Source organism: Ogataea haglerorum (assembly GCF_019207285.1).
Source record: "Ogataea haglerorum isolate 81-453-3 chromosome Unknown 81-453-3_NODE_4_length_651989_cov_98.092404, whole genome shotgun sequence".
In the NCBI taxonomy this organism is placed as follows: domain Eukaryota; kingdom Fungi; phylum Ascomycota; class Pichiomycetes; order Pichiales; family Pichiaceae; genus Ogataea; species Ogataea haglerorum.
Window position 1 is genome coordinate 471,968 of NW_025065154.1, and position 13,602 is coordinate 485,569.

Sequence of the window (13,602 nt, forward strand, 5' to 3'; positions counted from 1 at the left end):
GAAAATTTGATTGGCCCGCTCTGCTCGAAAAAAAATATCCACAACTCTTCCAACCTTCCTTGTTTTCCAATGTTGTCAAGAAGATTCTTCTCCTCATCAAGACAGGTGGCCAAGTCTGTGGTCACCAAGCTGCCTAACGGCTTCACGGTTGTGTCCAAGCCAGGCCCGCAGTCTACCTCGTCGATTGGCCTGTACTTGAACTCTGGTTCCAGATCCGAGAACCCGTTCAATTCTGGTGTTTCGACGCTTGCTGGATCCGTCGTTGCCTCGTCCAAGGCTGCCAGCGAGGCCTACGCGCTGTCTGGTGTTGAGGTCAGCTCTTCCAACGCCAAGGAGGTCACCGGATTGGCCGTCACCTCGTTCGCCAAGGGTAACGCCAAGGAGGCCTTCAAGACCATCAAGAACCTTGTTGCCAACCTGGAGACCCTGCTGAAAAACGAGTCCTACGTCAAAGACAAGGCTGCAGAGGCTTCCGCGTTCGCCGAGGCCTTCGAGACCAAGCCTAAGCCTATGGTCATCGAGCACATGATTTCCACCGCATTCCAGGGAACCTCCCTTGCTCTGCCAACCTACGGTAAGGCCGACACCCTGGCCACCCTGGAGTCCATGGACCTCAAGTCGTTCCTGGGCAAGCAGTTTGTGGCCTCGAACCTGGCCCTGGTGTCTGTTGGCGAGGCCAAACACGACGACCTGGTCAAGCTTGCCTCCGAGCTGTCTGTGCCAGAGGGATCCAAGCCAGCGTTCGAGCCATTCCACTTCCTGGGATCCGATGCCAGATTCAGAGACGACACTCTGCCGGCCGCCCACGTTGCCATCTCTGCCCAGGGTCCTGCCCCTACGGCTGCAGACTACTACGCTGGTCTTGTTGCTGCCCAAATCAACGGCCTCTACCAAGCCAAGGGCCTGTACACCGGCTTCCAGGGCTCGCAACTGGCCCAGTTCTTCAACGCTAACCCTATGACCGACGAGTTCGACCACTTCTCGCTTGGCTACTCGGACGTGTCCCTGTGGGGTGCCTATCTGGAGACCGAGCACATCGAATACTTGGACGAGGTGGTGCACTTCACGCTCAAAAACTGGAACAGATTCTCTGCCGGCACCTTCACGGAGACGGAGCTGGAGCAGGGTAAGGCTGCTCTCAAGCTGAAGCTGCTCTCTCCCGCCAAGACGGCTGCCCAGGAGGCCGAGAAGCTGGCCACCAACACCTTCCTGCACGGCTTCGAGGAGTCGGAGGGCGAGATCGTCAAGTCTATCGAGGAGGTGTCGCACAAGAAAGTGTCGCAATGGGCCCAGAAGTACCTGTACGACCAGGATATCGCCGTCGCTGGTACGGGACAGATCGAGGCATTGTTCGATTACAACAGACTGAGAAACGACATGTCGATGATGAGATGGTGATTATAGAGTTGTAGCAATTAGACGTTACTCTGCACAGCCCTGTGTATATACTACTACTGAGATAACGTAGCGAAAACAAAAAAAAAAATAGTTAGGACTCGTCATGCTGAAACTGTTTGCACCTTCCAGAGGAATAATCGCGGGACACAGATCTCTGTACGCGGTGCCGGCTGCGAGGGCGGGCGGCGCGCGTTTCTACTCGTCGCAGCAGCAGAAAACGAAGCATTTCTACCCGCTGTTGTTGCTCGGAGGACTGGCCATCGGAGTCACCTACTACAACCTCAACTCGACGAGCAAGCCGCCTAGGGCGTCCATCGACCCGACCGGCCCGCTGTTCAGGGAGTCCGACATCGACGTGATTTTTGTGCTGGGCGGCCCTGGATCCGGAAAGGGCACGCAGTGCGCCAAGCTGGTGAAAAATTACGACTTTGTCCATCTGTCGGCCGGCGACCTGCTGCGGGCCGAGCAGGCCAACCCGAACTCCGAGTACGGCTCGCTGATAGCGCACTACATCAAGGAGGGGCTGATTGTGCCGCAGGAGATCACGATCAACCTGTTGAAGAACGCGATCGTGGAACAATACACCAAAAACAAGAAGACCAAGTTCCTGATCGACGGGTTCCCTAGGAAGATGGACCAGGCCGTTTCTTTCGAGGATTTGATTGTCAAGAGCAAGCTGACGCTGTACTTTGAGTGTCCGGAGGAAGTCATGCTGCACAGACTGCTCGAGAGAGGAAAGACGTCTGGAAGAGCCGACGACAACCTCGAGAGCATCAAGAAACGGTTCAGGACGTTTTTGGAGACCAGCATGCCTGTGGTAGACTACTTCGACAAACAGGGCCGCGTGGTCAAAGTCAGCTGCAACCAGCCGGTGGAGCAAGTTTACAACCAGGTGCTCTCTGCGTTCGCAGAGAGAGGAGTGACCAAATAGAGCAATAAATGTCATAATCTGTCTATTTGATTTCTGTCCAGAGCGCGTCGAAACGCGGGCTTTTGTATTTTTGCAGTTCAGCGGTCACTGCTGCGTCTATCTTGGTGCCCAGAGGCTTGAGAGTGCCGATCGCCACCAACAGCCGGTACGCGGACTCCTCGTCGCGGGCAAGCGCGACGCCAAACTTGTTGATCACGGCAGCCAGCTTCGTGTAGAGCGTCTGGTCCCGCAGCTTGCGAATGAACACAGCGTAGTTGAGCACAAACGTCGCGACCGTGATGCTCATCAGCTTCTCGGTCTTGAGAGCGTCCAGAATGTCGTCCAGGAAAACCACGTCCATCAGGTCCGGGTCCGCAAAGACACGCTCTCCCCACTGTTTCGCACTGAAGATGTTGACCAGCAGGCGGATCGTCATCATGACCACTTTGGGCGACTGCGACGTGAGTCCGATCTTGACTAGCTCAAACAGCGTCTCGGAGGGCGGTGCGTGCAGAATGGTGAACCGCAGAATGTCGAACCCGAGCAGTTTTGAGCTGGCGTCCCATTTCGAGATCATCTGGCCGGCCAAGACCGCCAGTTGCTTGGAATCCTGGCAGTTCATGCACGTCTCGAACTCCACGGGCTCGATCTGGTTCTGCACAGCCTGTTTGGCGTTCAGTTTTGCGAACGCCGTGCGGATCTTTGTCTCGTCTAGCTTCGAAAACTGCAGGTACTCTGTCTGCGGTAGGATGCCCTGTTTCTGATACGCTGGGTCCTGGTACGGCTCAGAGGAGCCAGGGCCCGATTGCTGGTCCAGACTGGCGCCGCCGGTGTTGGCAAGAATGAAATCGACCACCTGCTGCGAGTACGAGGCGGGCAAGTTGTTGTCGAGCAGGAACTTGTCTGCCACCGCGTACGGGCTCTCGTTGGTGTTGTACGGCAGCTTCAGCGGCGGCTGGCCGTCGGCAATGTCCACGTCGAACACGTAGTCGTAAAACTGGCCGTTGTACTCTTTCTTCTTGTCAGTGGAAGTCGAGTTGACCACCTCGCCCACCTTGCTCCACTTGGACTCGTTCCATTGGTACACCTCGACCGTGCCGATCTCGGTGCGGACCATCCGGGTCTCTCCCTCGCCTGTTCCCGGCTGCTTCAGAGCGTCTCTGCCCGGGAGAGCGTCCTTGTTGACATTGTACACCGAGTCGTTCACGGTGGAGTTCTGGAGATCTGCCTCGAACTTGTCGAGCAGCTCGCGCGCGGCGACACGCTTGCCGGCCCTCGTGAAGATGCGCACCTGCGCGTCGCTCGACGCGGCCGCAATGTCGCCGTTCTCCAGCGCAATCACCTTCCACACAGAGATGCACGGCAGCGTGATGGTTTGGACGCACGTGCCGGCCCTGTCCCAGACCCTGATCGTGCGGTCTTCTCCCGAGCTCACGAGCTCGCCCGTCGGCAACACCGCGAGCGAGTACACGAAGTTTTGGTGGCCGTGGAGCGTCTGCAGCAGGTCGCCGTCCAGCGTCCACAGCTTGACCGTGGTGTCGTTGGAGCACGACGCGATGGTGCCGTCGGGCAACACGAGCACGTCGCGCACGACGTCGGCGTGCGCGACCCACTGCCGCACCTGGGTGGCCCCGTTCCAGACCCGGATCGTGCGGTCTGCCCCACACGTGACAAACTGCGTCGCCGACACGATCTGGACCCCCCACACAGAGTTCTCGTGGCCCTTGAGCTCGTACACCACGGTGCCGTCCTTGCGCCACACCTTCGCGGTGCTGTCCCACGAGCCGCTCATGATCAGGCCGTCCTTGCACGCGAGCGCGCACACGTTGCTCTGGTGGCCCACCAGGACGTAGGCCGGGTCGACCCAGTCGAAGGTGGCGTCGACGAGCGTCAGGCTGACGAGCGCGTCGTTGCCGCCGCTCACAATGAACGTCTCGCCCGCGTGCTTGTAACAAGCCAGGCTGTTGACAAACTTGGTGGACTTGTAGTTGATGGTGGGCTCTGACCACAAACGGGGATCAATTCGCCGCCACACGCGCACGGTCGAGTCGCGGGACCCGGACACGAGGGTGTCCGGGTCGGGCGAGCACAGGGCGCGCACGTCGTCCTCGTGGCCTTGCAAAGTCGCCGATAGCTTGAAGATGGGCATTTGCCTTCGGAAGAAAGATGGTGCAGAGATGGGAGAGAGTGAAATGGAGAGGAAAAAAAATAAAATAAAAAAATATCCTACGTGTAGACCATGGCCATGCACAAGTCGACGAGATATTTGATAGCGGCCGTGATTTTCGTGGCGGCGGTCTTCGCGCTGTCGCGGAAGCACGCGTCGGGCCCGCGGCGCGAGCTGCACCCGACGGTCAACCGCGTCAACAAGCTGCATCGGTACTCCTCGTCGGTCAGCAAGTACGGGCTGCAGTTCAACGAGAAGCTGATGGGCACGGGCACGGGCGCCCAGCAGGAGCAGCTCGTGGACGCAAACCATGACGGCAAGCTGACGTTCGACGAGATCGTCCAGGTTCTGGAGTTTGGCCAGTCGAAGTACAACGACACGAGCGAGGACATCGTCGAGGAGAACATGGACTTCTACAGGGAGGTGTACTCGAAAAAGGTGACGGAGCCGAAGTTCGCCAAGCTGACGTACAACGTGGTGTACGACGAGACGGGGCTGAAGCGGGTGCTGACGAAGGACGAGTATCCGCGGGCGAACGCGACGCTGTTGACGCTGGTGAGAAACAAGGAGCTCAAGGCGATTGTGCACACGATCCGGCAGATCGAGAATACGTGGAACCACAACTTCCACTATCCGTACACGTTCATCGGCGACGAGGAGTTCACGCAGGAGTTCAAGGACACGGTCCGCAGACACTGTTCGGGCGAGGTGCATTTCGAGATCATTCCGCCCGAGATCTGGAACAAGCCGTCCGACATCGACCCGGAGAAGGAAAAGGCCGGCATCCAGAAGCTGATCGAGAACGGCGTGCAGTACGCGGGCCTGGAGAGCTACCACAACATGTGCCGCTTCAACTCTGGCTGGTTCTACCGGCTGGAGGGCCTCAAGAAGTTCAAGTGGTACTGGCGGTTCGAGCCCAACACAGACTACTACTGCTCGATCGACTACGACATCTTCAAGTTCATGGAGGACAACGACAAAACGTACGGGTTCACGATCTCGCTGTACGACGACCCGCTCACGGTGGAGACGCTGTGGCCGGTGACGCTGGACTTTGTGAAGAAGAACCCGCAGTACGTGCATCCGAACGGCGCGTTTCGGTGGCTGACCGACTCGGTGCAGAACCCGGAGTACACCAAGCTAGCCAACGGGTACTCGACGTGCCACTTCTGGTCCAACTTCGAGATCGCCAACATGGACTTCTACCGGGGAGAAGCGTACTCGAGATGGTTCGATGCTCTGGAAGCCGCTGGCGGGTTCTACTACGAGAGATGGGGGGACGCTCCCGTGCACTCCGTGGGGGTGGCGCTGTTCGAGGACAAGAGCAAGATCCACTGGTTCCGCGACATCGGCTACCACCACTCGCCGTACAAGTCGATCCCCAACTCGGACAAGTGCACGGCGCCGGAGGACTCCGGCTACTTTGCGCCCGAGGACGTGCACCGCCAGAACTGTCTGCCGAACTGGATCAAGTACGAGATGACGCACAAGGAGCTGCAGCAGTACTAATCGACGTTAATACAATAATTAAAAAAGCTTGTGGCTTGGTTTAGTTTGATTTTTTTAGGGCTGGTTTTTTAGTGGGTTTTTTTAGGGCTGGTTTTTTAGTGGGTTTTTTTAGGGCTGGTTTTTTAGTGCCCCGTTGTGGGGCTGGCTATTTTTGGCTGGTTTTTTCAGGCACCGGGCTGGCTCTAAATAATCCGTTTTGGCAGAATGCATTATTGGGCTCGCAAACTTGGCTAATGAGTAGACCCAGCCATGGCCTGCGCCGCGTCTATATAAACCCCTTCTCTCCTTCCTCTCCCCCCACCCCACCATGTTGTGTCTTTCTCTCCTTCTCCTTCTCTGCGTGGCCTCTGCCTCCGGAATCTACACCAACACATCCTCCACGACCCAGCCAACGCCGACGCCGTGGATCCAAGGATACCTCGAAAACGAGCTGCCGCGGTTTGCCATCTACGTGCCCACAGAGCTCGGCCCCTGGGACTCTGTCTCGATAGTCTCTATCGGCAAGACGTCCAACTTTGAGTGGGTGCCCGGCACCGCCGAGGTTTTCGCCGGTCCTGCCGCTGTGAAATCCGGAATCGAGGACCTCTCCACGGCCTCGGCCACCGACGTCGTCGTGTCCACGCCGTTCTCGTCGCTCAGCGGCGCCACCGTGCTCCAGTTCGTGTCGCCTGAAGCCACAAACGTCTACGACCGCGTCTTCACAGCCACCTTCGCCGTTGTCATCACCGCTTCCAATTCCAAGAGAGACGAGCACGTGTACTATCTCACCGCCACCGTCAGTCTCGTCCACGAGGAGACCTCGTCGCTGCCGCAGCTCACCACGCTCGTCACCACCACCTGCCCCGGTGGAAAGTGCTCCGTCGAAATCGTGACCGAGTCGCTGTCCTCGTACACCACTGTCATCGGCAACCATAGCACTGTGATCACCGAGTACAACGTCATTCCTGGCTCTTCGGCTGCGCCGCTGACCACCACGACGGCTCCAGTAGCAGCATCTACTGGCTACCACCTCAACAGTACGCGCGTGGCCAACACATCGAGCACCTACGTGCCCCCACTTACCACACAATCTACCAAGATTAGCACGCTCACAAAGCACACCCACGCCACCGAGAACACGCTGAGCTCGTCATCTTCGTCCTCGGCCAGCGTTGCCTCGTCAGTCATCACATACCAGGACGCCGCTGGCAAAAACCTGGCCACCGGTTTGGTGGCGGCTGTCGGAATGGCTATGGTGTGGCTGGTGTAGATAGACTTTTTAAATATACGCCAATGCTGAAAACTGCCCGTAGGTACTCCACGCGCGCGTTTGAGAGCATATTGGACCTGCGCCCCACGCAGCACAACGTTTTTGTGAACGATGCACACATGGCGGTCCCGTTTCGGGGCCGCGGCCTCTACGGAGGAGCGCTCGCTGCGCAGGCCATAGTCGCCGCGCTGCAGACCGAGCAGTGCGGCAAATGGAAACCGCTTTCGATCCATTGCCACTTTCTAGCTGCAGCACAACCGGGTGTGCCGCTCGTGTACAAAGTAGAGGACCTCAAGGTGAGCAAAAACTACCAGGTGAAGGAGGTGCGGCTGTTCCAGGGTGAAAACTTGGCCTTCAACGCGGTGTGCACGCTCCAGAAGACCGTACTGGAGGGCACAGCAGGCAAAGTCACCGGCCAGCTGCAACATCACCGAAAACCGCCTGCTGTGGATGCGCTCGTCGATCAAAACACGGCTTTCGAGCTTTGGGCAGAATCCAACGGACGCAAAGGCGAGCTGCACAACCTGAAACACTTCTACAACAACGAGCCCATAGAGTGGCAGTTCCCGCCACACATGTTTGATTTGGCGCAGGTCCCAGAAAGAGAGCTAAAACTCCCCGTTTCTGAGCGCACGTTGTGGTACAAAGTTCGGACAAAATTCTCCGCGGCCAACGAGATCCAGAGATGGGGAATCACGGCGTACCTCACAGACTACTTCTACCTGAACACAAACATGCGGCTAAACATGCGTCCTTTGATGACGACGAAAATCTCTGTTTCGCTGGATCACATTATATACTTTAGAGAGCCTGTTGCGGACACCGAATGGCTTGTGCACGGCGTCAAGAGCCTCGGTTGCGGCGACAGCAAATGCATCATGACTGGGGAGTTGTTCCAAGGTGAAAAGCTCGTCGCACACACCATCCAGCAGGGTCTATCTGTGGTCTAGTTGTCCTGCTCTGCGGTGCGGCGTATTAGCTCTGCAATCTGCCGCTCTTCCTCCTGCTCCAAGCTCTGGTTGATGATGGCATTGCTCACACGGGCCTGATCGATGTGGTCGAAGATGGTGGTTCCTTCACCGCAATTCGGCGGCAGCACGTCAAACTCAAAGATCTCATGGTCTTTCCAGAACTGCGCAGGGATGCGCGCCATGGCACTGGTCTCGTTCGACAGGATCACGTGACGGAGCAGGTTTGCTGGGATGTCCTTCTTGTCGAACTGCACACCTGCCTTTCTGCCCCTCTGGACAACCTCTTTGAGCTCGGCCACCAGCCACGCGCGGCATTCTGTCTCCTCGAGCATCATTTCCACGCGGGTCAAATACACCGCCGTAGCCAGCTTGATGTAATCGGACACTCTGGAAGAAGGTTCTTTGGTTGCCGCCAGTTTGTGAAGCAACATCTCACCTGTGTAAGGATATGTATTGTAAGCGTTGGAAAGAGCTTCTGCCGCGGCCGTGCGGTCTATTTTGTACTGGCAGATGGCAAGAGAGTACGCCAGCGGCGGGGTCAGCCACTCCCTGTAGGTCTTGACGAGAAAGCTATTGCACAGGTCTACCAGATACTGGAATTCGCCGGCCATCACGGCGTAAAAATCAATAAAGTATCTGGCTCCGTAAGGGTCGCCTGCCGGGTCGAACGACAGCAGCAGTTTGCAGTAGTTGAGAGCCGTGTAGAAGGTGGATTTTTGGGTCAGCACGGTGATATATTTGAACACGGTGAGATAGCACTGTCTATTGAGGAAATACTCAAACGGTAAGCGACAGTCGCCGCTTCCGAGCTGGAAATTAGTTCGCAGGCTCCAGTCAAAAACAAAAAGAGCCCGCTCTATGAGCCCGTTGGTGTTAGAATTGTCACCCTGGCGCTGGAGGATGGACGTCACCTGCAAAATCGTTTCCAGATGGTACGGGTACTGCTGGAGCAGGCCAATTAATGCCTCGTGGTCGGGATGGATGACTGTGTATATGTAGAACTGTGTCGTAATTGCCCGTGGGTAGGCAGGTGTCTCGACAACGCAAAAATCGTGGCTGCTGCCAGGCACCATTTCCATCGAGAGCGGTTTTTTGGGCGTAGGAATCCAGTCATCGCGGATCTTGCACATCACGAGCTTGCGGGAAGTTCCCGGGATCGAGCGGCGGTCTCTGCCGCACCAACCGCGCACCCGTTTGCTTAGCAGCTTGATTTGCTTCAACACGTCAGGGCTCACAAACATGGACGGCGTGGCGTCTGCGTCGTCAACCGCCGCTGACGAGAGCTTGCCGAAAACGGCCTCAAACTCTCTGTCGGGATCCAGGTCGCGCGGATCAAACTGGAGCAGTGGGAGGCTACTTTGTAGCCGCTTTGCGGTCAATTCAGGCGCACCGTCGACCAATTTCTCGTAGGGACCGTCAAAGTTGTCGGAAGGCTCGTCCTGATCAGCAGTCTGAGTGTTGATCTTGAGCTCTGCGAGGATTGCATCAATGTCCTCGTCCTCAGGCTGTGGCGATTTCTTTTTCCTCGGCTTCTTACCTCTCTTGGCCGGCTGGAGCTTTGGTTCAGGCACCTGTTCTCTGTACTGTTCTCCATCCGCTTCCTGCTCTTCGCTCTCGTCTCCGTCGCTCTCGTTGCCTAGCAGCGCAAATGCATTCGCCGCCCGCCGCGGTACATATTCGGGCTCGTCGTCGGACGTTGTCTCGAGCTCGTGTCTCTGCAATCTTCGAAGTGTCCTGTTGCTCATGACCGACTAATTTTTTCAATTACGTAAATATTAATGGCTAAATAGCTGGGTAGCATCCCTAGGGCACAATGGTCTGCGGTCAGGAGGACGTACTGCAGCTATTTGCGTTCTGTTTCATCTCATGCAGCAGACCCGGAATATGAGTAGCTACTGCGAATCCTACGACGAGAAGATCGTCTCGTAAATCGGCCGAAAGAGACGGCCAGTTACCCAGCGAAAATTCGCCGCCGGCGCAGAGCTGGTTGCACGTCATATTGCTCATAACGTCGTATTAACCTTAATATATACGAAACGCCTACACACTCTCGACGCTGGCGCGCTCCTTGAGCTCGTGAGTGACGCCCTTGACCTCGTCCTTGGCCAGACCCATGTCTGCTGCGAAGGTGGAGTGAGGCTTCCACTTGGCAGAGGTCCATGGGGTGGTCTCCTCGAGCATCCTGTCGACCTGCTCCAGAGTAAGGCCCTTGGTTTCTGGGATCAGCATCACGGCGTACAGAAGACAGCAGCCACACAGCGAGCCCCAGATGAAGAACACCTTCGATCCCAGGTTGCCCTTGTCGGTGTCAACCATGTAAGGAGTGATGACGGCAATAATACAGTTCCACAACCAGTTGGAGGCGGTCGACAAACCAACACCCCTCGATCTGATCGGCAGTGGGAAGATCTCTCCGATGATAACCCAAGCTCCCGGACCCCAGGTCGAAGCAAAGAAGAAGATGTAGATGCAGATGAAGGCGATCTGAGCCTTCACGGTGTCCTGGTTCTTACCATCGACGGTACCGGCAATGGCCACGATAAACTCGCAGATAACCATTCCCACGGCACCGTAAATCATGAGCGTACGACGGCCGAGCTTCTCGATCGTGTAGAAGGCTATAGGAGTCGACGCGACGTTGACGATGGTGGTGATCACGGAGGTGAGGAACTCGTTGTGGATGGTGCCGAGCTGCTGGAAGAAAGTCGTACCGAAGTAGAAGATGAAGTTGATACCGGTCCACTGCTGCATCATCTGCAAGGAGGTTCCGAGGATAGTCTTTCTGAGGTTCGAAGAAGGCTTTCTGAGTCCTCCGGTGAAACAAGCTCCCCAGGATTGCCAGTATCCCATGGTAGGAATGACGCTCTTTTCGTACTCGTGGTTGGCCACGATCTCGGCGAGCTCCTCCTGGATGTAGTCGGAGTCCACCGGCTGGCCTCTGAGTCTGGAGAGCACCTTGGCGGCCCGGTCGAGCTTGCCCCTGAGGACAAAGTATCTTGGAGACTCTGGGAGCAAGAGCAGTCCAACTCCGAGGATGATGGACCAGAGCAGCTGCAGCGCAATAGGGATTCTGTAGGAGCCAGAGTCGTTTCTGTGCTCAGTGCCGTAGTCGATACAGGACGCGATGAGCAGTCCGATGGTGACGAAGAACTGGTAGCCAGAAACAATGGCACCTCTGATTTTCTTTGGAGATATCTCCGACAGATACAGGATCACCACCGACGAAACAAAACCAACACCAACACCAGCTATGACTCTTCCCACGGACAGCAGGGCCACCGTGGTGGAGGCAGTCTGGATCACAACTCCGGCCGAGTAGATACCGCAGCCAGCCACAATAATGGTTCTTCTTCCAAGCATGTCAGCCAGGTCTCCTGCAAACACGGCACCAAAGAAGGTACCTGCAGAAAGAATAGAGGTAATAAGGGATTTCTGAGACGAGCTCAGGACATAATGAGGGTCATTGTCGCCGTGCTTCACTTTCCCGGTGAACTCGTGGATAAAGTAGTCCATACCCATGACACCAGAGATGTAACCGGAGTCGTATCCAAAGAGGATACCTCCTAGCGCACCAAATGCGCACATAAGATAAGCTTTAACAGTCAAGGGAGCCTCGACTCTGTTCACGTCAGCAGTTCCTGCCACAGCAACACCGCCGCCAGCCATTTTTTGTCTTTGTCGATTGGATTCTGGCAAAACAGCTGGGGACACACACGTATTTATGGCAACGCCAAACAATGGACACCCAGTAGCCCCCAGGTTTTTCAGAAAAGGTGGGGAGAAAAATCCGGACCATTGTTAAGCTGCATGCAGCAAGGAAATGGAAAATTTTTTCAGGGAAGGCCAAAACAGCGGGGTAGTCTCATTAGCGTGCTGGGGGAGTCTGCTGGCCCACCATGGGCTCTTTTCCAGCAGTCTGACTACATTTTGTTTGCTCTCGTCCTGAAGACTGTTTCTCGGATAAAACCCTTTTGAAAGCCGTGCACGGCCAATCCCACATTTCCCCAGTCTCAAGAGTGACCGTGCGTATTGTAGCTATTCTGAAAACAGACGCGTGGCCTATTGTACACACTCCATGATAGGGTTCTTGTGCAGCAAGTATAACAATACTAATTTTTTTGGAATTTCCGTTTAAGGTGGCCCGCGTTAGAGTTTACTCCGTTTGCTTATTAATAATGCTGAATAAGACAATCCCAACAATGGCCATCCCCGCTATTACGCAATATTGTTACGAGAAAGATCGGCGCCGTGCATTGCGGAGGCTAGAATCGCACTTGTTCGGATAATTCCACTTTTTCCACCACGACCCTTAAAGGGCTGGCGCCTGTCTGCAATGACGTCGAAAGGGTAGGTGGTTAAAGCACTCCGGCAGTGGGGTGTGTACCCTACGCACTGGTGAATGTTGCCTTCTGATAATCTGGATGCGAAATTCCAAGCGTGTGAATGTGCTGGCTCGACGGCGTCTGGCAGTCGCCACCTGTATTGTCCCATGGGGCTGTGTTGTTCTAGAAGTTACTGACGTGCCAGCACGATCTGGCAGTCGGCGACCCGGAAAAAAATGTAGCGCATTATTTATCCGCAGATTGCTGCAGATGCATAGCTGGAAGTAAAAAAACAGGTTGGGCGACACGTCCGGAGTGTTGCGTTTAAGCCCGACCTTGCCGAAGCGGAGTCCTGCGTGTGCATGAGGGCATGTCTACCGCCCCGCGTTGGAACGACCGCATCAGTCCACCATCGAGAGTGGTTTCGTAGTCAGGTGCTCGTGGCTGCAGCTTGGCGTGGAGTAACCTCTCCCCCCGCCTGCCTTACAGCTCGCCTCTGGCCTTTGGTTGCGCTGCGTGCCCCTCAATATCAATAGTCTGTTTCTTTGACACTTCCTTGCCACACGGTGGACACACATAGATTTTCGCATGATGGTTATAGCTCGCGTATCTGCGTCTTGCGCGATCTAAGGTTATTTTCTCGGTGATTATGGCTCAATCTATGAGCGCTTCAGAAAACACGCGGGGAAAGCCAGGATTACCTTGGGAAGCTGCTAGAAAGTGGCTTCTTGGTCGCCTACTAAGCTAGAGAATGTGATTCCACCGGTTTTTTTACCAGTTTGCATCCAACAACGCCCTTGAACGGGCTGCTGGCGTACGCCTTGCCCGATGTTGCGCCACTCTGCGGAGGAGACACTACTCGCAGATGTTAGGGAACAAGTTCAGACCTGGGCCTGAACACGCAACAGAACAAGCGGGTTATGACACGAACAAGAGATGTTCAGCAGGTATCACAGCACGGCTTCCCAAGCTGAGCGAGACCCCATACCGTGGGGAGCCAACACTGTCCAGAGGGCGGCAGTGGGGCAGGACCAAACGTGGGCTTGAGATTGTCTGAGAGAACTCGGTCTCCCCAC

General features: G+C 55.9%; 9 protein-coding genes across 9 annotated transcripts; 7 read left to right on the forward strand and 2 right to left on the reverse strand.

The window, feature by feature from the left end:
- Positions 1–69: 69 nt before the first annotated feature.
- Positions 70–1,398, forward strand: KL911_001838 (uncharacterized protein; the record flags this gene model as incomplete). Its single annotated transcript, XM_043196840.1, has 1 exon — positions 70–1,398. One exon carries the CDS (start codon positions 70–72, stop codon positions 1,396–1,398), a length of 1,329 nt encoding a protein of 442 aa, XP_043055599.1.
- Positions 1,399–1,501: 103 nt separating this feature from the next.
- KL911_001839 (uncharacterized protein) lies at positions 1,502–2,329 on the forward strand (the record flags this gene model as incomplete). The annotated part of the gene is made up of 1 exon (XM_043196841.1): positions 1,502–2,329. One exon carries the CDS (start codon positions 1,502–1,504, stop codon positions 2,327–2,329), a length of 828 nt encoding a protein of 275 aa, XP_043055600.1.
- A 22-nt stretch (positions 2,330–2,351) lies between these two features.
- Positions 2,352–4,457, reverse strand: KL911_001840 (uncharacterized protein; the record flags this gene model as incomplete). The annotated part of the gene is made up of 1 exon (XM_043196843.1): positions 2,352–4,457. The coding sequence occupies one exon, from the start codon at positions 4,455–4,457 to the stop codon at positions 2,352–2,354; it is 2,106 nt and encodes a 701-aa protein (XP_043055601.1).
- A 90-nt stretch (positions 4,458–4,547) lies between these two features.
- KL911_001841 (uncharacterized protein) lies at positions 4,548–5,984 on the forward strand (the record flags this gene model as incomplete). Its single annotated transcript, XM_043196844.1, has 2 exons — positions 4,548–4,586; positions 4,650–5,984. 2 exons carry the CDS (start codon positions 4,548–4,550, stop codon positions 5,982–5,984), a joined length of 1,374 nt encoding a protein of 457 aa, XP_043055602.1.
- A 307-nt stretch (positions 5,985–6,291) lies between these two features.
- Positions 6,292–7,233, forward strand: KL911_001842 (uncharacterized protein; the record flags this gene model as incomplete). Its single annotated transcript, XM_043196845.1, has 1 exon — positions 6,292–7,233. One exon carries the CDS (start codon positions 6,292–6,294, stop codon positions 7,231–7,233), a length of 942 nt encoding a protein of 313 aa, XP_043055603.1.
- Positions 7,234–7,256: 23 nt separating this feature from the next.
- Positions 7,257–8,115, forward strand: KL911_001843 (uncharacterized protein; the record flags this gene model as incomplete). Its single annotated transcript, XM_043196846.1, has 2 exons — positions 7,257–7,983; positions 8,084–8,115. 2 exons carry the CDS (start codon positions 7,257–7,259, stop codon positions 8,113–8,115), a joined length of 759 nt encoding a protein of 252 aa, XP_043055604.1.
- A 64-nt stretch (positions 8,116–8,179) lies between these two features.
- On the reverse strand, positions 8,180–9,949 carry KL911_001844 (uncharacterized protein; the record flags this gene model as incomplete). Its single annotated transcript, XM_043196847.1, has 1 exon — positions 8,180–9,949. One exon carries the CDS (start codon positions 9,947–9,949, stop codon positions 8,180–8,182), a length of 1,770 nt encoding a protein of 589 aa, XP_043055605.1.
- A 139-nt stretch (positions 9,950–10,088) lies between these two features.
- On the forward strand, positions 10,089–11,771 carry KL911_001845 (uncharacterized protein; the record flags this gene model as incomplete). The annotated part of the gene is made up of 2 exons (XM_043196848.1): positions 10,089–10,124; positions 10,188–11,771. 2 exons carry the CDS (start codon positions 10,089–10,091, stop codon positions 11,769–11,771), a joined length of 1,620 nt encoding a protein of 539 aa, XP_043055606.1.
- Positions 11,772–13,187: 1,416 nt separating this feature from the next.
- On the forward strand, positions 13,188–13,583 carry KL911_001846 (uncharacterized protein; the record flags this gene model as incomplete). Its single annotated transcript, XM_043196849.1, has 2 exons — positions 13,188–13,246; positions 13,376–13,583. 2 exons carry the CDS (start codon positions 13,188–13,190, stop codon positions 13,581–13,583), a joined length of 267 nt encoding a protein of 88 aa, XP_043055607.1.
- Between the last annotated feature and the right edge of the window lie 19 nt (positions 13,584–13,602).